The 18,603-nt window shown below is 45.0% G+C and overlaps 1 protein-coding gene across 1 annotated transcript in view; it reads right to left on the reverse strand.

Moving 5' to 3' along the window:
* The window catches only part of LOC109906517 (adhesion G protein-coupled receptor A3), a 52,580-nt gene that overhangs the window by 13,517 nt on the left and 20,460 nt on the right, over window positions 1-18,603 (reverse strand). The window contains exons 2-12 of the mRNA XM_020504239.2: window positions 17,454-17,525; window positions 10,904-10,975; window positions 6,003-6,074; window positions 5,509-5,580; window positions 4,910-5,070; window positions 3,884-4,097; window positions 3,294-3,458; window positions 2,210-2,411; window positions 1,782-1,931; window positions 844-1,005; window positions 410-613 (exon numbers count right to left, since the gene is read on the reverse strand). Coding sequence (XP_020359828.1) covers window positions 410-613; window positions 844-1,005; window positions 1,782-1,931; window positions 2,210-2,411; window positions 3,294-3,458; window positions 3,884-4,097; window positions 4,910-5,070; window positions 5,509-5,580; window positions 6,003-6,074; window positions 10,904-10,975; window positions 17,454-17,525 — 1,546 coding nt within the window. The remainder of the gene's footprint in view (window positions 1-409; window positions 614-843; window positions 1,006-1,781; window positions 1,932-2,209; window positions 2,412-3,293; window positions 3,459-3,883; window positions 4,098-4,909; window positions 5,071-5,508; window positions 5,581-6,002; window positions 6,075-10,903; window positions 10,976-17,453; window positions 17,526-18,603) is intronic.

Here is an 18,603-nt window from a genome sequence, read left to right on the forward strand (position 1 = left end):
TTCAATTAGTTGTGTTTTGTCATTCAACAAGAGTTGACTCTTTTTCCTGCTCATATTTTTCACTAGAGAAATACTGCACCAAACAGATTAGTTCAATGTAAAATTTTACAACTAGGCAAAAACATCAACATTTATGACAGATTTCTTAAATGATCTTAGACTAATTCTGACTGTTTTGAGGAGGTGTATAATGGCTACGGCGTCTCAAGATGGACAAGCTAAGGTCTGAAGGGAGTTCACGTCGCCTAGCCGAGTTCTGCTAGGAGCAAGCCAAACCAAGTATTCAGACGCATTAAGGAGGCCCGTTTCAATTAACATGACTGCTGCCGCTTGCTCTTTGCGGTCGAGACTTGGTTACTTTATAAGCACCTTGTGATCGACTCCCTTATGGACATTCCTGTGTACTGACCTTAAGAGCAAGGCTGGACAGGGTGCTGGTGATGTTACACTTGAAGCTGAGCTGGCGGTCAGGGTTGCCATCTAGGTCGATGCGCGGACCCAGGTCTCTGATCCCAACACGTTCAGGCATCAGCTTCTGAAACAGTGTGCAGGTCATGCCGTTGAAGCTGCTCGCCTTGATGGCGTGGGCCTCCAGAGCGATGTTATGGGAATTCTGGGAACAAATTATGGGAATTAGAGAAAGAATAATACACGAGGCGAAATGAAGAACAGTAAGATCAGACGGGCTTTGAAATTCAAATAGTGGAAAACACACATCTACAGACAGTAGTGCGCCTCCCAATGACATCAATGCATTTATGCATCAATGCTGCTTAGGATTTGGTCCGTAGAGTTGTAATAGGACATTATATACTGTGATCTCATGATTTACTGTGATCTTACGGTGGAGTAGGCCTGGGCTGTGCTGGCTAAGCGGTGTACAGCGATCCTCTGGAGACACTCCACGATGCGGGAGCAGGCCCTGGCCTCGTGCTGAGCCATCCACAGCAACCTCTCGTCAGCCAGCATCAGGTTACTGGAGATGTCCACCATCACATCCCCCAACTGAGACAGACAGAGCAGGGTTAACACACACGCCAAGAAACAACATAACTGCACGCTAAAAGTTACCTGCACATACACGCAGGGCCACAGACAGGGCACATGCATACACCAGCCGTATCAACCGAAACAATGTTATTATCATCACCGTGGTTCCTCTCAGCGCTCTCTCCATGAGTGCTGACTGAGGGCCGCAGGTCTCAACCAGGTGTGACATTCAGAGCCCTCTCTAATGAGCTCAAACTGACAGGTGCGCCACTGAATGCCCTTCCAATGGAAACCAAACAGGCAAAGAAACCTGACCCGGCCTTGCTCTGCAGTCCCTCACAGCTCAAATCCCAGACAGGAAACATCCCTCATTCCAGATCCTATCTTTTCCACTCTCATTCAGATTCCTGTGGATTTAACCAGGACAGGATTGCCTTGTCTCAACTACGAGGAACGTAGTGATAAAGTCAAGGGAAGACGCCCCAAATATCAGCAGTAAGATGGAAAGGCCTACAGTAAGTTGTATATTCACACTGTCACTTGCACTCAGAAGAAATGTGGCAAAATTCACTTAGAACACAGTGAACACACACTGACAAACTATTACCTAGTAGCTCGACTTAGTGACCCCATTTCTTCTCATGACACATATGCCCGAAGGTTCACCTCATCGTGCATGGTGTTCGTATCCTCTGTTTGTGCGTCTGTGTGTCTTTATATGCAAGGGCGTGCATCTTATTCGTGCCTAAATGAGATACACGGTGGGACTGTGAGATGGAAGCGGGACTCACCTCCTTGTATTTCTCGGCAAACTTGCCAAACTTCTCGATCATCTCGGCCACGAAGATGACGTCCATCTTATCGGAGAAGTTGGCGGCCTCAATTGTGTAGACGAGCAGCTGGCGGGCCGTGATCACTGCGTTGGTCATGTTCAGAGGCATCTAGAAGACACAGACAAGAGAGACAGACAGACAAAGACAGACAGAGAGACAGACAGATTTAGGGTGAAAGCGTCAAGAAGGAATTTGAGTGTAGGAGGGGATTAATAATAATAAAAACACTGTCAGAAGAAAGAGATGAAAATAACAGACCAAGAGTAAAGACTTGAAAGATGAAAACAAAAGGAAGATGAGGAAAAAGAGAACGATGGATGTAGAGAAACAACACAGACAGACAAAGAGGGCAAATCAAACATGGGCAGAAAGAGTGCCATGGTCACCTGGTTGATGATGTAGAGGATGCGGGTGACGTCCTTCTGGTACTGGCAGCGGGAGTAGTTGTCCTCGGCCCATAGGCCCCCACGGTCACAGTGCCGCCATGCCCGCAGCTCATCACCCCCCGAGCCCGAGTAGATTCCCGCACCCGACGCCAACTTGTTGCAGGGCATGTAGGCTCTGATGCCCGCCATGGTACGAGGCCATCTGAGAGATGGGGGAGGGGGAGAGGAAGAGCCGGAAAGGGGGAGAAAGAGAGAGAAAGTAAGGGGGGGAAGAGAGAGAGAGCCAGATGGAGGGGAGAGAGACAGACGGAGGGGAGAGAGAGGAGAGAGAGAAAGAGAGAATTTGTTCAGTTAGCAAAATGCCAGAATCCCCCTAAGATTGATGAAGTGCTTAATAGATGTGCCAGGTTCACGTTTATTGTCATGAGTCTTCCTCCCAGCAAACCAGTTAATCAGCGAGAGAGTTGGTTATGAAAAAGAAGAGTGGGAATGCCAGAGTGTGGTTAGCATGAGTCACGTGGTGTGTTCCAGGAACATCATGTGATTATTTAGCCACAGCTGCTGCCACTTACTGGTGCTCAACATCATCATCTAAAACCGTGGAAAGCTTTAATTTCAGCCCTGTTCTACGATTCACTCAATGGATTAGACGCTTGTAGACAATTACAATTTTACAAATTGAAAACATTCAGCAATCAAAACAAGCATTTCTTATCGGACAAGTTCACGTTAGTCCTTCCCTCGTTCTGTCAAGTTTTCTTCCATTTGGTGCCTAGTGAATACGACCTCGATATTACTACAATTAACAGTCTGATATTCAACCACTAGGAGGTGCCACAGAGCCGAGCTTGTTCCACAAACAACTGACACACTTAAGGGATGGGTAGCGTCAAGAAGTTTAAACAGCCTAAACAAGTCCATTCAAATTACACAAGTCAGTATATACATACCTGCTTGCATAAAACAATAGATGAGATTAAACCACATGGCTGAGATTAGATTAAACCAATAGATGAATAAAAGTACAATATTCACCTGAAAACATTTATCTGACAGATTACTGACTGACATCAACCCAGCTCACCTGAAGTCTCCCTTGTTGTTTGACACCATGTCGGGTGGGCAGTACTTGGCAGAGCTCTCCAGAACCATGATGTGGACGGTACGTGTGGTGTTCCCACGGCTGGTCCTCACACGACACTCCCAGTTTCCCGTATAGCCAGGCTGGATGTTGGAGATGGTCAACGCACTGATAGAACAGAGAGGGACAACAGTGACATAATATATTACTGCCAAACAGTAGCTAGTTTCAACCATGATTGCTGACCGGTGCCATTTGCATCAAATTAAAGTTTTAAAAAAGGTAACGTTCATTACCATTTCTGACTTTGGCCTTTTACTATAACATAGGAGTCATGCACAGGATTTCTTCAGGGCTGACCGCAATGCTTTTTTACAAATGCATATACCGTGGTTTCATACACTGCCGAGGTAAAGAGGCCGCTTCAACTTCACGGTATCAATAACATTTTGTTTACGCTGACGCTGACCCCCCCCAACAGCATTTGTCAAAGTGCAAACAGCAGCACAGTGAGCAGATAGCAGGAGCACAGTGGCAAGAAGAAACTCCCTGGAAGGAGGAAACAGACAGGAAGCAGATGGGCTTCATCGTACCTGGCGATGAGGGAGCAGTTCTGCACCATGCTCTTCTCGATGAAGATGCCCTGGGCTGCGTCGGGTTCCACCATGCGGCCGTCCTGGTACCACAGCACCTGCATGTCCTCCGCCACGAACGAGGCCTGGCACTGGAAGGGCAGGCTGTCGCCCTGGAACACGACCTGACGCTGGGATGGCGTCAGTTGGAAGGAGGGCAGCTCCAGGGGTGCGTCTGGGGAGGACACGGTTCCATTTAGGGCATTTGTTTCAGGTGTGGTTTATTTTAGAGTTGTGGCTTTTTTACTTGGTGATGTGTGTGTGTGTGTGTGTGTGTGTGTGTGTGTGTGTGTGTGTGTACACATGACCATAGGTGAGTGACTCTCTAGGGGACATGTCTGAGTAGGATGTGGTTAATTCAATGCATTTCAAAACAACTTCATTAATCTCCTGCTGGGATCCCCTCAATAGTCAAATGGTGGTCCTATTCATCACTCAGGTCATGTGTGTCTACTTGTGAAAGCTGTGCCACGTATTTCCTAACCCGTGCAGTGAAGAGTGCCAAACTGATAAGACAGGGCAAGCACAAACAAACGCTGCACTGCGACGTACTGCTGGCCCTTCCCTTATCGCCTGTGCCATTGGACAACTCCCATTCCCAAAAATACCAGCAACACAAAACAGACGACAGAGCCAAACTCACCACTATGGAGTGGGGAGAGAGAGGTTTTAAGTACATCTATATATCTGTCCTGTCTGAGAATGCGTCTTAGGAGGGCAGCGTGCCAAAGACTGCTTGTGAGAGTGTGTTCATCAAGAGTTAGCCTTGAGCAAGGTGATGTATGGTGTAGGTGAGTAGCATGTATGTGTGTTGTTGATTGTGTTCTGACAAAACTTAGGTTTGATGAAGGTGAGTGAGTGTGTGCGCACATGTGCATTGGTGCGTGCCTATGTCTAGTGTTCTCTCTGTGTATATACGTACGTGGAACTTAAGGGCTGATGACTAAGTGTAGGACCAAGTGTGTGTGTGTGTGTGTGTATCCTTACCACAGGTGAACAGTTCAGGCTTGGTGGAGGTGATGAGCTGGCCCTGCAGGGAGCGAGGGTAGGAGCAGCTGGTGTCCTTCACCCCCACGTTGTTGTCATTGATCCAGTGCAGCAGCCACAGCAGGTTGCAGTCGCACAGCAGGTACGGCGTCTGGAACTCCCTGAGGTAACATGGAGACAGACAGAGTTAAAGGGGCAGTTCAACACTCCCGATGACATCGTAGAGAATCATTTTCTTATCTTTTTGACTACAGAATATATTAAATCACCGTTTTACACATCTGTAGAGATAATAAATATGAGGTAAAAAAATGGTAAAGTGCCCCTTTAAGTTTAATTTCCAGTCAAAAGTGCTAGCCCTATGAAGCAGTCTGGAAACAGAGGTTGAGTTTTTTTTTGGCAGAACCATTTGATTGTATGTTTTGTAATGTGTTCGTAGAACCTTGAGTTGCCAACTGGGAAATGAAAGTTACAGATTCCACCTTTAAGTGGCGGCCTGAAGAATGGCGTAGCCCTACCATTTGTAAATAGCTCAGTAAAAACACTGTAAACTGCTAGAGAGACGCATTTCTTTCCGTCACCCCTAAAATCATACTTACAATGTCTTCAACGACACCAAGCTGTCGAACGTCCCTTGGGCTAGCGATGAAAACATATTTCCTGAAAGGTTTCTGAAAAGACAAGACGAAGGCTATCAATCACCTATAACAAATTCATTCAAATATGCCAACCTGTCACATCACACCATCAGGACCCAAACAAACATTGGTTACTCTACTGAGATGTCCAGGAATATCTTAATCCTCACCTTTGTATTGTGGGAACAGGACATGGAATAATGTGTTGCAGCTGTTGCACTGAAACTCGTAGGGGAACCCTGGGTAATATGCTAATATCTCAGCACCTGGCTGCCACCATTTTCTGGTGTTCTAAGAAGGGCAAATACTATTGGGGCACTGGAGCCAAATATGTAACTTTCCCGTGAATGTACTTATGAATGACTTATGGGGTTGTTTTGAAAGTCATTTTTAAAGATGGATAGAAAAAAGAAATGAACAGTTTTCAAAGCAAATTTAAAATAACTATTACTTACAGTCGAACCAGACTTAAGAGCCCCTTGAATATGTCCACGTTGAGGCAGCCAATGCGGTTGTTGGACAGGTCTCTGTAGAAAGCCAAACCAATGGAGATTCTGGTTATATTCTGTCCTGATTTGCTCATGTCAAACAGCAGCAATATTTTTTGAAACATCATAGGCCACCGCAAATTGTACAAACATGGAATGCATACGTTAATTGACATCATGTGGTAACACAGTGAATTCTAATAAATCCACGTTTTCGGTCAACAAATCAAAATCGGAGAAAAACTGTCAACTAGACTGGTGTTGTCGTTCCCCGAGAGACAGGTTGGGGCAGAGGCAGGGATAAAAAATAATAATAATAATTTTAACAAATTAAAAATATCGGGTGTCAGTTGTACAACTTTTCAAGGTGATTTGAGACATCTGTGTTCACCCAGAGGGGGTTTCCACATCAAAGCTTGTGTAACACACTAAACTAGTCAAGATTAACCTCTTATGGTGCATGTCATACACATCAAAGCCTGTGTAACACACTAAACTAGTCAAGACTAACCTTTTATAGTGCATGTCATACACATCAAAGCCTGTGTAACACACTAAACTAGTCAAGATTAACCTTTTATAGTGCATGTCATACACATCAAAGCCTGTGTAACACACTAAACTAGTCAAGATTAACCTTTTATAGTGCATGTCATACACATCAAAGCCTGTGTAACACACTAAACTAGTCAAGATTAGCCTCTTATGGTGCATGTCATACACATCAAAGCTCGTCTTTTTCGCCAGGACGGCAGGTAGCATTATCTATTGCCCGGGGGTCCTTTGTAAAGAAACCATGTTTGGGCAAAGATTTTTCTTTGACAACATTCTGGAAATATGTTGTTTAACTCAAAGATACATTAGGTCAAACTAGAAGAAATGAGGTAGGCAGGGAATTTGAAAACAGCCATTCCAAAAACATGCCCCCATGTATAAAGGTAATGCTGTGGGTGTATATGCAAGCAGTAACAGCTGGATAAAATAGCATCCGCTTAACGACTCAAACGTAAACCAATGACTAAAGTGTAACACCAGTACATGTTACGAGCATGATAGTGTCGATGACATCCGTACAATGGCATCGTCCATATAAGGTTAACCCACATTTACATTATCAAGGTCTCACAATGCAATACAAACCCTAACCCAAGGCCAGGGCAGCATCATTGCTACAACCCTAACACAAGGTCTAATGCCAGGGCAGCATCATTGCTACAACCCTAACCCAAGGTCTAATGCCAGGGCAGCATCATTGCTACAACCCTAACCCAAGGTCTAATGCCAGGGCAGCATCATTGCTACAACCCTAACCCAAGGTCTAATGCCAGGGCAGCATCATTGCTACAACCCTAACCCAAGGTCTAATGCCAGGGCAGCAGCATTGCTACAACCCTAACCCAAGGCCCAATGCCAGGGCAGCAGCATTGCTACAACCCTAACCCAAGGTCTAATGCCAGGGCAGCAGCATTGCTACAACCCTAACCCAAGGCCCAATGCCAGGGCAGCATCATTGCACTGGCAAACATCACAGCACTAGCAACACTTTTTTTCAAATAATTGTGGAGCGCATCACGTAAACGTCCTGGTGTTGGTCTAATTATTGTTGTGGGTCCTAGGGAGGGTGGCAGCTGGGGAATTTACTGTGTGAGGTGGTTAGTTCCGCCTGCCCCGGAACCCGGAAAAACCTTTCGGGGGCTGCCAAGAAGTCGTGCTGGCATCCTGTGTCTGAGGAGGATTACCTAGTGGTGGGGGGGGGGGGGGGGGGTACTTCTTTAGCTAAAGGGATAAACTCTTGTCCTGCCAGTGCTGCCATGCCATATCACTAGACATGGTGCAGTGCTCTCGCAGTTGGGAAAATGTAGTGTGATGTCAAAGCAGCCCACATAAGGAGGAAACCATCTGCTATGCCTCTCACAAATGACATTGTTGTTGCTTGTGTCATCATCAGCAATGATCATAGCAACATCATGTCCAATGAATTTCCAACAATATTTTAAATGACAATTGCAGATCTCCTTGCCAGTTCCCCCCCCCCCCACACACACACTATAACGTCACTTCAGGGCTGTGTGTCAATGTCACAACGATCTTGGTTGTACAGTACTTCAAAACATAAAACCTGTCCATGAACTTGTAATCTGTCCATGAACTTGTAGTCTGTCCATGAACTTGTAGTCTGTCCATGAACTTGTAGTCTGTCCATGAACTTGTAGTCTGTCCATGAAAGTAGCAGCAGAGCTCAACATTACAGCCAGGCAGACCCAGAGCAAGCCGTCTTTTGTGATATGAGCAGATGTTAAAATAGCCTGGTGTGTCAGTAACAAGGCAGGGTTAGTGACTGTTCAGCTGTTGGAGGAATGTTGAGGCTGCTGCTAGGTGGTAAGGCCCTGGAGAGGCCAGTACAGAAGAGGAGGGGTTATAGGGTGAAGTTTCCCCCAGACGCTGATCTTTGGTCAGTTTTGCATTTTCCCCACTATGGGTTAATATCAGGGTTGGGGGAGGGGGAAGTTGTTCCTACATCTGTACCCAGGGGAAACTTCACCCTGGAGTGACTTGAATAGGTGGCACTAAAACACATCCAGTGACTCATGCAGCACAAACGAGCATTGTCATTTCATAGGTGTCATGTGACTATATTGGCAACATATGCATTTAGCTGAATGCAGATGATATATCGACACAGTACTGAGTCGACTACTTGCTCCTCACCAGGACCTTGACTAGATGTATCAGGTGTTACAACAGGGTTGGAACTAGCCTTCCCTGGGGGCTCTCTCCTCCCAGGGTCTACACTCCCCCACCTCTAGCCAGCCCGCCCCTAACAGCTGAGACCAGGCACCGTCTGACTGACACCAGATCAGACGTTTGTCCCGTGAAGAGTCCAGGCGCCAACCTAAAAGCAAAGCTAAGCGACCCTGCCAACGTTGCGGTCATGTTGTTTTGGCTCTGCTTTTTATTTACTACAGTGGGAGTGGATCAGTTGCATATCTGCTGTGCTGTAAGAGCCCTGGTTTGACTTTAATTTTAATTATTTAACCTTTATTTAACTAGGCAAGTCAGTTAAGAACAAATTCTTATTTACAATGAAGGCCTACCCCGGGCCAAACACGGATGACGCTGGGCCAATTGTGCGTCACCCTATGGGACTCCCAATCACGGCCGGTTGTGATACAGCCTGAAATCGAACCAGGGTCTGTAGTGACGCCTCTAGCACCGAGATGCAGTGCCTTATACTGCTGTGCCTCTCGGGAGCCAATCAATAGGCTACAACATTTCCTAACAATGTACACTGGAATGGAAAGAGGACTTTGACCTAAGTAAGTTTTGATTACAAATGATGACAATGAAAGGTGTGAAGTAATGCATTGTAGCGTGCATTGAACATGTCTGTTTATTCATGAGAACATTCAAGTCTGACTTCCCTCTCCTCTCTCTGACAAGATGGGTAAAAGAGGCCTTGGTTTGGCCTAGCCGCCAGCGAGTGGCATGTCTCAAAAACAAGCAAAAATCTAATTAGGGTTTTTGGAAAGAGGTATATGGACAGATGGGACAAACTTAAGATTGGCTGAGGCTGAGTGTGTGTGTGTGTGTGTGTGTGTGTGTGTGTGTGTGTGTGTGAGGGCGCACTGTCTTTGTCACGAGTCTGCTACCGACTGCATTAGAAGAGAGGGAGCATGTATTTTCATGTCCTCCGTGTCAATTAAGTCGATCACCTTTTTCCAGAAGCCCAGCAGAGGGCAGGTGCAAGGGTAGGAGTTCAAGACTTTTTACCTCAGCTACTCTTTTCGCTCTTTCGTTAGCTGTGGAATTGGTTGAAGTGTAAGCGATATATTGGAGACGCAGCCAGTTACCAATCAAATGCATGATTTAACGACCTGACAAGCTGTCTGCAATATATTTCCACTGCCAAACATGTTCATTTTGTGAAAAGACTGCTGTGTCGTTCTGAACAGAAACGCATTGATGAATTTTCACCAATGGATATACAGTGTTTCTGATCAATTTGTTTCATTCTGACCCAACATTATGTTATATAGTCCCATTCAAGATGAAATAGCTGTTGGCTGAATGATATAGGTTAGATAAGGGAAATACGGCTATAGGTTTAGAGAAAATAGTTATACTGTTGGTTGTAAAATGGCCGCGGCTTGACAAGGGGAAATTAAGCTCTGTCCAAACCAAGGAGATGACAACCTTCCCGTCTCACTCACTGCTCTGCACCAGCAGCCAAACTCTAGTTTATGTTGGCAAGGTCCGACCAGTGTGAGATGACAATACACACGCACTCATACAAGCGCACGAACGCACACACACACGCGCTCTCTCCCTAACACACGCGCATACCAAAGCACACACCCATCCCCCTTTTCCCTGTATGTGTGAAAGTAGATCGGGCCTCATGCAGTCCCTGGCAAGGGCCCAAGTGGACTGGAGAACTGAATAGAAAGCTGCTTTACAGCAGTCTCTTATAGACTGGAAACACTAGAGACAGAGAGTTGGCAATAGCCTCAATACGAGATACGACAGATAGGGCCAAAATGAGTCAACAGTATTGATGAAACCTGACCTATCGGTCAAGATGTTGCGATGTGGGACCATATACAACAGTGTGTAGGTATTTCTCTTATCATCATACCCATCTCTTTCTCTTCTCTAACAGTATTGGAAACGCTGCAAATTGGATTCTGTGAGAGAAATCTGACGTTGAGCAAAAGAACTGGGTATAGACACAGGTTTGAAACCGTTCAGCCCATCACTCGTGCTGGCTGCCGTCCAAGAGCTACACATTAAAGCATCTGCCAAGAAATTGACAAATGTTATTAAAATGAAAATGATTTAATGCTGATGATAATACTGATAATGCTCACAGTCTTTTGAGTGCGAGCAGTCCAAGAAAAGCCCCCGGTTCGATACGGCTGATGATGTTGTTCCGCATGTCCCTGTGAAAGACAAAAAGAGGGTAAGACACAAGAAAATAAAGACAAACTAAACAAGTAAGTACACAACAATTAATACAAGTACACAACAATTAATACTTGTAGTCTTGTTCAGATATTACGAATACTTGCAACCAACGTCAGTAAAAATGAGTAAAAATCATATAACACACATTAGAAAGAGTTGATTCATATTCCCTGATTGACTGCTCAAATAAATAGGGCTACTGTTAATATAAGTGCATTGTACATTCAGGGACCACATGAGGGCAAAGAGACTAAAGGTGTTCGCATGTTTCCCAGCTAAAACAGTTCGGAAGAGTTTGTGCATTTTTGTTCGTTTTGGACATCAGTTAGCGTTTTTCGGCTTTTTAAAATGTTCTTCTAGAGGCAAGCCGTCTACATTCCTTCGTCTGCGATTGGTCAACAGCAGGGATTCTTCATTAAGTCTGTTGTCGTCATTCAAAGAGAGAACTCGTTTTGATGCACATTTTCTTCATTGAGAAATACTGCACCAAACATCTTCTTTAGACGTATAATTGTGCGACTAAGATCTCCTTGGCAAAAATGTCTTGAGTGATTTTAGAATAATTCTGACTATTTTGAGGAAGCGTATACTGGCTACGGCATCTCAAAATGGACAAACAGTACTAATGGTGCTTTTTTTTCATATTTAAATAGAAGGTATTTTAAGGGGCTAGCCAAGTTCGGCTAGGCGCCAACCGAACTGAGGTATGCTGACGCCTTAAGGCCTTCACCCAAGAGCCAGCTTTAAGCTAAAAATTCAGAAAAATGCATTGACTGAAACCCCACTGCTGCTCACCCCATTAACCCCTGGTTCTATGGTACTTTGTTACAGGATAACCACATCGCCAACAATCCTCCCATATCCCACAGGGATCACCCACTCAGATCCCTGTGGCTAGGGCACGAGGCCCCCCCCCCCCTACATCTATCAGGCCTCCTCAGCACAATCGCTGACATCCGTAGGTCCCCACACACTAAGGACCCCGCCACGCTTCGTCCAGGACCAAGTTCAAAGGCTGCGAGGTCACAGATACCCGCTAGCACCTAGCGCTCCCCCGCGCCGCCACTGCCGAGTCACTCATTTACGATCCATGTTTCAAAAGATCTCGGGGGTCGCCACCTGAGCCGCTGGGTAACTGTGACTGGGCTGTTTGATGATGAAGAGCTGTCATCTGGTTGGAGGGGGATGGGAGGCAGGGCTACACATGGATCATAGAAGTCTATTGCTTTTGATGTGAACTGGCAGAATTGGCTTTCCTGTAGAGGGGTGTTGAAAGAAAGATGGAAAAAGGGGGAGGACGAAAAAAATTATTCCCTTTGAAATGCAAGGCACAAATAGAGCGCAGAGTGCCTTCGACCACCTGCAAGAGGCGAGGATCTTTGTACATTTCTCTATAGCCAATTCTGTTCTCCCCTCTAAAAACCTTCCAAAAGTTTCACTTTGAAATGCTGGTGTTGCCATCCCCAACCCTAGCTGTGGTTTTTACCCAACTGTTTGATGTTGCTGACCATAGTAAATCAACATAGGGGCAAAATATCACAAGTGGTAGAATAGCAGTCCAGACTCTGGGGGAGGGTGTTCAACAAGCAAAAGGTGGGTTTTACATTTATCCATGTCTTGATCAGGCTTAAATCGTGCCATGGTGGGGCTGGTGCCAGTCAAATGGCCGGTGTCAAAACATCAGTGGGGGCAGTTTAGCACAAAAGTCAATCCCAATCTAATGAGCCTTTCATTTCCTCAAAGAGTAGTGTTGGAATGCTGGCAAAGGGTGAAACAGTCCAACAATTGTTCTGGACTCATTTTGAACTCCAGTTCACATTTCTCTGCGATTGCCTTTCATTAGTTCGTTCAATGGTTTTCCCCAAATAAATGACAGCTTGAAGTGATCAGTTCTGGGCTTCTTGGAAGGAGGTAAATAATGGTCTTTGTTTGGTGGATTACTTGAGGCGAGTCACTGAAAAGGTACCGTTTCCAATCTGTTTGCAATTCAACGGAGTGTGTCAGTTGTTTAAAGATGGAATTTGTATTAGGGGAAACAGCGCCACTGGTCGCCCCCACCGCCTTTGTTATTGTTTGAACAAGGTGAGGAGGGTCACCGTGTGGTAAAGAAGACTTGCAGTACACATTCTTCTGTTCTATCGCGAGTCCAGTATTCGTTGTTGGAAGTAACTTTTTTATTGTTGTAATAGCCCCAACGGACGTGGTCGTTTCACCATTACGGATTCCAGCTTTAAGAAGCTGGTTGATCTAGACGCTTGGGTGAAGTACAATCTGCAGTACCCCACTGTCAAGTCGTCCCTGCTATCACTAAGATGCAATTTGAGGGGTGGCATCGACGTGTTGCAAAGTCAAATCTTACAAACCCAACACTACCACCTTTGCATCTGCAATCTACTGGCAGAAATAGGAGTCAAAGTGCAGAATATAAAACCATTTGAAGTTTCCTTTTTAGAGAAGCTTGTGGATAACACGAGGGAGGGGTTGGGTTAATGGTGGGGGTTGCATTTGGAGGTACACCGTGCACAACCTATCCCAACTCAAATTATATCGTCTCTTTGCAAGAACACACTAGGCCTGCTTGCCATGCTAAAAATGGAAATTACTGGATAATGGAGTGGGAATTAATTTACCTCAAAGTGCTTTAGGGGGTTCCAGAATTATCCTCATGTTCGGTCTAGTTTAAACTAAAAGGTTATGAGAAGCCAATGCAGCCATTTTGGAAAGGTGTAGAAACACAGCCAAATGCGCTGTTCAATATGAGAGCACGGTAGCTACTGGCAAACATTATGACCTTGTCATTCTGAAGGTGGAAAAGAAAGTCTCTTCAATTTCCATTTGCCACAAGCAATATTAAAAGCCACATTGTCTCTTTGGCAGGTTTCTAAAAAACATACTCTACCAAATCTGTCACAAAAGGCTGCATTTTCAAGATGAACATTCATGTTGCGACGAAGAGATATTGCCGATGTTAAACAAGGCTGTCTGCTGAAACAAAATGATGGATGAGTCCTTGTTAGCAGATCACAAGAGTCGATCAAATAAGGCTTCTCTCAACTTTGAGATTTTTCCCTCCACCTCAGTCCGGTTAAGTGAGAAACACAAATGTCTCACCCCATAATATACCTTTTCTGTAATTGTTTTATTATCTTATGCACAATATCTACAGTTCTCTTACATGCCTACAGTTCCAGACTAGCATTCCTCATAAGACGGTTATTCCCCATAATAATGCTTCCTCTTGAAACTCAATACCTCTCCAGTCTTTCCAAATAACAAGAGATTAGTCCTGCTGCATTCGTAATAACCCTTCGCTCTGCATTGAATTTGTGGCAGCTTTGAGAGAGAATAACCGTGCGACGGGGGCTAGCTTGGGTTCATATTACTGTGTAGGAGGGCAATAATGGGGATTCAGTGGGCCCCGTCTCCATGCTAGGACACCTTTGGCCCTAACAAAACACTGCCGTCGTCACAGTTACCCTGCCATTTCACGGCTGGGGCTGGAAAGGGCTAATCAATGTACCCCCTGCCTGCCACTCACAATCAGCTCCAATCACAGAGCGCACCACTGCACATAGACTTACCCAAGCAGAGAAGCCCTATTTTTGTTGGCTGTGATCTGGGAAAGGAGGGAAGGAAGGTAGCAGGGGAGGAAGGAGGGAAGCAGGGGAGGAAGGAGGGATGACAGAGCTCGTCACTGCATGCAAACCGACCAGGGCACAGCATTTTTATTTTTTTGTTGTCGACTGTAGTCAAAGGAGAGAGAGACGGGAGTTGGAGGGAAGAAAAGCAGGGGGCATTTCAGCATGAAACCGGGCTGGCTTTGTGTGTGTGTGTGTGTGTGTGTGTGTGTGTGTGTGTGTGTGTGAGAATCCTTCTGCCGACACCTCTGGTCTTGGCCTCATTAGAATGACAAAGCAAAGAGCTTCTCTGGATGAGGGGGTGGGATGAAAGGGGGTTGGAGAGGATTGAAAGCACAATGGGAGCTGCTTTGAGGTACATGTGCCACTTTCTACATACTTCTTCCACCCAGAGAATTAACTCGCCAGCCGAAGTGACTGGCCGTACACTATGCATTAAGATGAAGCAAAGAGCATTAAAGGCTTCCTCAGCGTGGGGGATCAAAGGAGCTTACACTCACCGTCAGAAAGCACTTCCAGTTTATCTTACGGCAGGGCTGCCCAACCCTCTTCCTGGAGATCTACCGTCCTGTGGGTTCAGTCCAACCCTAATTTAACACCTGATTCTACTAATTAGCACCTAATTCTACTAATCAGCCCAAGAGGGTTGGGCTGAAAACCTACAGGACGGTAGATCTCCAGGAAGAGGGTTGGGCAGCCCTGTCTTACGGCCTTCCACTCCTGACCCACTTCTAAAAACCAGGAAGGAAGGTCGCCCGAATAATCTGGGAGCGGATGTCTTATTAACACGGCAAGGTAGTCGGAGTGAGGTCAGGCATGCGGCTGGTCCAAGCATAACTCAAAACAACTACATGCATCCGTTTCAGTGCAGTGATATTCTAAAGCAAATCCATGCCTAGGTACATCCCTGGCCGTGACCCCACTCTCCAAGGGTGTCTTAGGGGGAGTTGGGACATTTCCATTTCACACCCGTACAGGTTACCCACTTGTACATGCAGTGAAACAGGACAAATATAAGCACCCCCAATTTGACCTTTGATGTCATTCTGGGTCTTCTCATTGGTTCAAGATGCATTAGCATGGATCTACTAGTTAATAGCATCATAACATATTCAGATGAGTGATAGGTATGGTGGGGGGGGGTGAAAGACAAACGGAGGGTAAACAGGCTAACAGACTGGAGCTAAACATGTAGCCTCACACACAGAGGAACCTCAACAAGTGGGAATGTTTACTAGGTAGAACTCAAACTTCCACTGAGCACGGTTACATGCACACAATAGTGTGATTATTGTGGACAGACAGGTTAATATAATAGTTTGTTTAAAATGTGTACATGCTTTGCAAGAAGAACGATTTCCCAGAATAATCCTATTTACATGGACATAACTGAAATCAGGCTACTAAATGGGACTTTTAATAAATGCAGAAAATCACCAATCAGAATAAAACAGTCTACCACAGTGACCATGGTATTCTTGCGGATACTTTTTGACATAAAGTTTGAATGTGAAAACTATTTATACGGATGCATACTCAATTCACTCGTACAGAAGAGGGAGGCTTGCGCTACCCGGTGCTGGCACATGTGCAGATCAAATACACTGCTGGAACGCCGATTAAGCAGTTTTACATGTCCTAATAATTTGAAAGATTGCTCAGAAATCCAGGTGTTTTAATCGGCGCGTGCTTAATTAGATTATGACCGTACGCCGATTACGATAAGCAGAGTACGGTGTTTTACGTGACTAATGCCGCACTCAACCTTCTGCCATATTTAGTTTAATATCGAATTATTAGTGTGCATGTAAACGTACTGTGACCCAACATGAGGGGATACGTTTGTTCTACTCAACCTCCAACCGCCTGGCTATGGTTTCTAGACCAATACCAGATAGCTAACTGCGGCCAAAAAAGGGCTTCCCATACCTCCCACAGAGACTCCTGTACCTTTTAACAAGACCTTGGAAAATATTCCCTTAAAATTCCCCATTGATGCGGTCATTGGTTATTGTAGCCTTGGGTAACAACGTGGCTATTAATGGTCTGGTTATTTTATCTGCATGAAGCCATTGCGAAGCAATAAATCATCAGAGGTCCATACCACACGGCCCGAGAGCATTTCCTCTGAGACTCGGGGGAAACCGCGGCTGATAGGATTCCAAAACAAGACTCTTTACGTTGTGGCAGTAACAACGAATTTCCGCGTGCTCACTCAATCGTTCCGACGCATATTCAATATTGACCGAGCAGAGTAGACTTGAATAAATGTCTTCGTTGCCAATTGACAAGGAGGCAGAGAAAGTACAATAGGCCTAATCCTCTCTGTATTGCTCCCCTCTAGCTTTCGCTCTTACTCTCTGCCTCATTTATCTTTAAAAAAAAATAAGTTATCTTCCTAACACTCATAGCTTATTGCATAATGTTTACTCCCCTTACAAACACTAGATATTGTTCTGAAATGAAACACTAAGAAATATCTGGTGTGTGAAACGAGCTCGGATTGGATTCTGTCATAACTGCCCCTAGAAAAGCTTTGCAAGCCTGTAGTAAATAAACCACATTTCTGTCCAACATAGCACTTCCCTAAGCTTTATTATGGTATATATAGTAAGAGTAATGGGTTTGGTTTAGGACTCATCTCACACATTATACTGAAAGGAAGCTGTCTTGTCAAAAAGTATGCGTAAAGTGAAACGTGATTCTAGATATTGATTGACACAAGACGAAAGGCATAAATTACACTTAGTATTCATTCTCCCATGGCCAGAGCTTGTAGGAAATATCAGAATATTATGAAAATGTTAAGACTCACAATCTTTCCAAAGTAGACAGCCCGATGAAGGATCCATTCTTCAGTTCCTGAATTTTGTTGTTGCTTAAAATCCTGAAGAAGAAAAAGATGTCAACTTCATTTAAAGAATTCCTACAAATGCACAGCAGCTTTCAGCAGTAATTAGTATTAGCAGAATTTTAACTCAACTACATTTCACATACTAAAACGTGCTCATCACCTAACAAGAGTCTACTTTGGACATTTTAAAATTCCTTCAACACTGGAAAAAAAGCCCTAGCTCTAGTAATCCCATCCTATTGTCCCTCAACCCTCCATTCATGGAATGTTCTCTAGTGCCAGAAAGAGGCCAGGGAAAAACAACTTTAGCTTCTGCCCGCCATGGTCTTTCATGATGCTAAACTGGTAGCATGTGTCTCTACAGGGTACAATTCGTCCAGGTTGGTGAGATGTGATAAAGTCGGTGGATGCATACTTTCCATCAACCCTCTTCCCGCGTTGATGATTAAAGGTATGATAATTTGATCCAAAGCAGCGGTGAATCACTTTGAGATTGTTTCCAGAGTGCCACAAGAAGTCATTTGATGCAATGCTATACGCTTGATCGTAGACACCGGTAGTTCAGGTGTCTTGTCTTGACCTTCGATAATGATAGATGCGTTGGCAACCAGGCATTATCTTTTTATAGGGGTTAGATCCACAAGTCACTGGTATTGCTAAATCTAGGTTCAGACTAGTCCTGGTCAGGGCAACAATGACTCAATGAAAGTATGCAGAACTTGTCTGAGAGAAATCTGATCTGTATATATGGTAAGATGCATCACCTCTATATACTATCAATCAGATAACAGATAAAGCATTGTACAAAGTGCTTAACTATTGTACTTATTGACCCCTTATGAATTTGAGAGAAGATGCTATCAGGTAATCAACTTTGTGAGTGCCAAATACCTCACCAGGAGCACATTGCCTGCCCTCCCGGACATTTACAGCACCCGGTGTCACAGGAAGGCCAAGAAGATCATCAAGGACCTCAGCCACGACCTGTTCACCCAGCTACAAGGCGGAGACCATACAGGTGCATCAAATCTGACACCGAGAGACTGAAACACAGCTTCTATCTCCAGGCCATCAGACTGTTAGTCACCACTAGCCTAGCCACCGCCCAGTA

This window comes from Oncorhynchus kisutch, linkage group LG16, assembly GCF_002021735.2.
Source record: "Oncorhynchus kisutch isolate 150728-3 linkage group LG16, Okis_V2, whole genome shotgun sequence".
Lineage (NCBI taxonomy): Eukaryota > Metazoa > Chordata > Actinopteri > Salmoniformes > Salmonidae > Oncorhynchus > Oncorhynchus kisutch.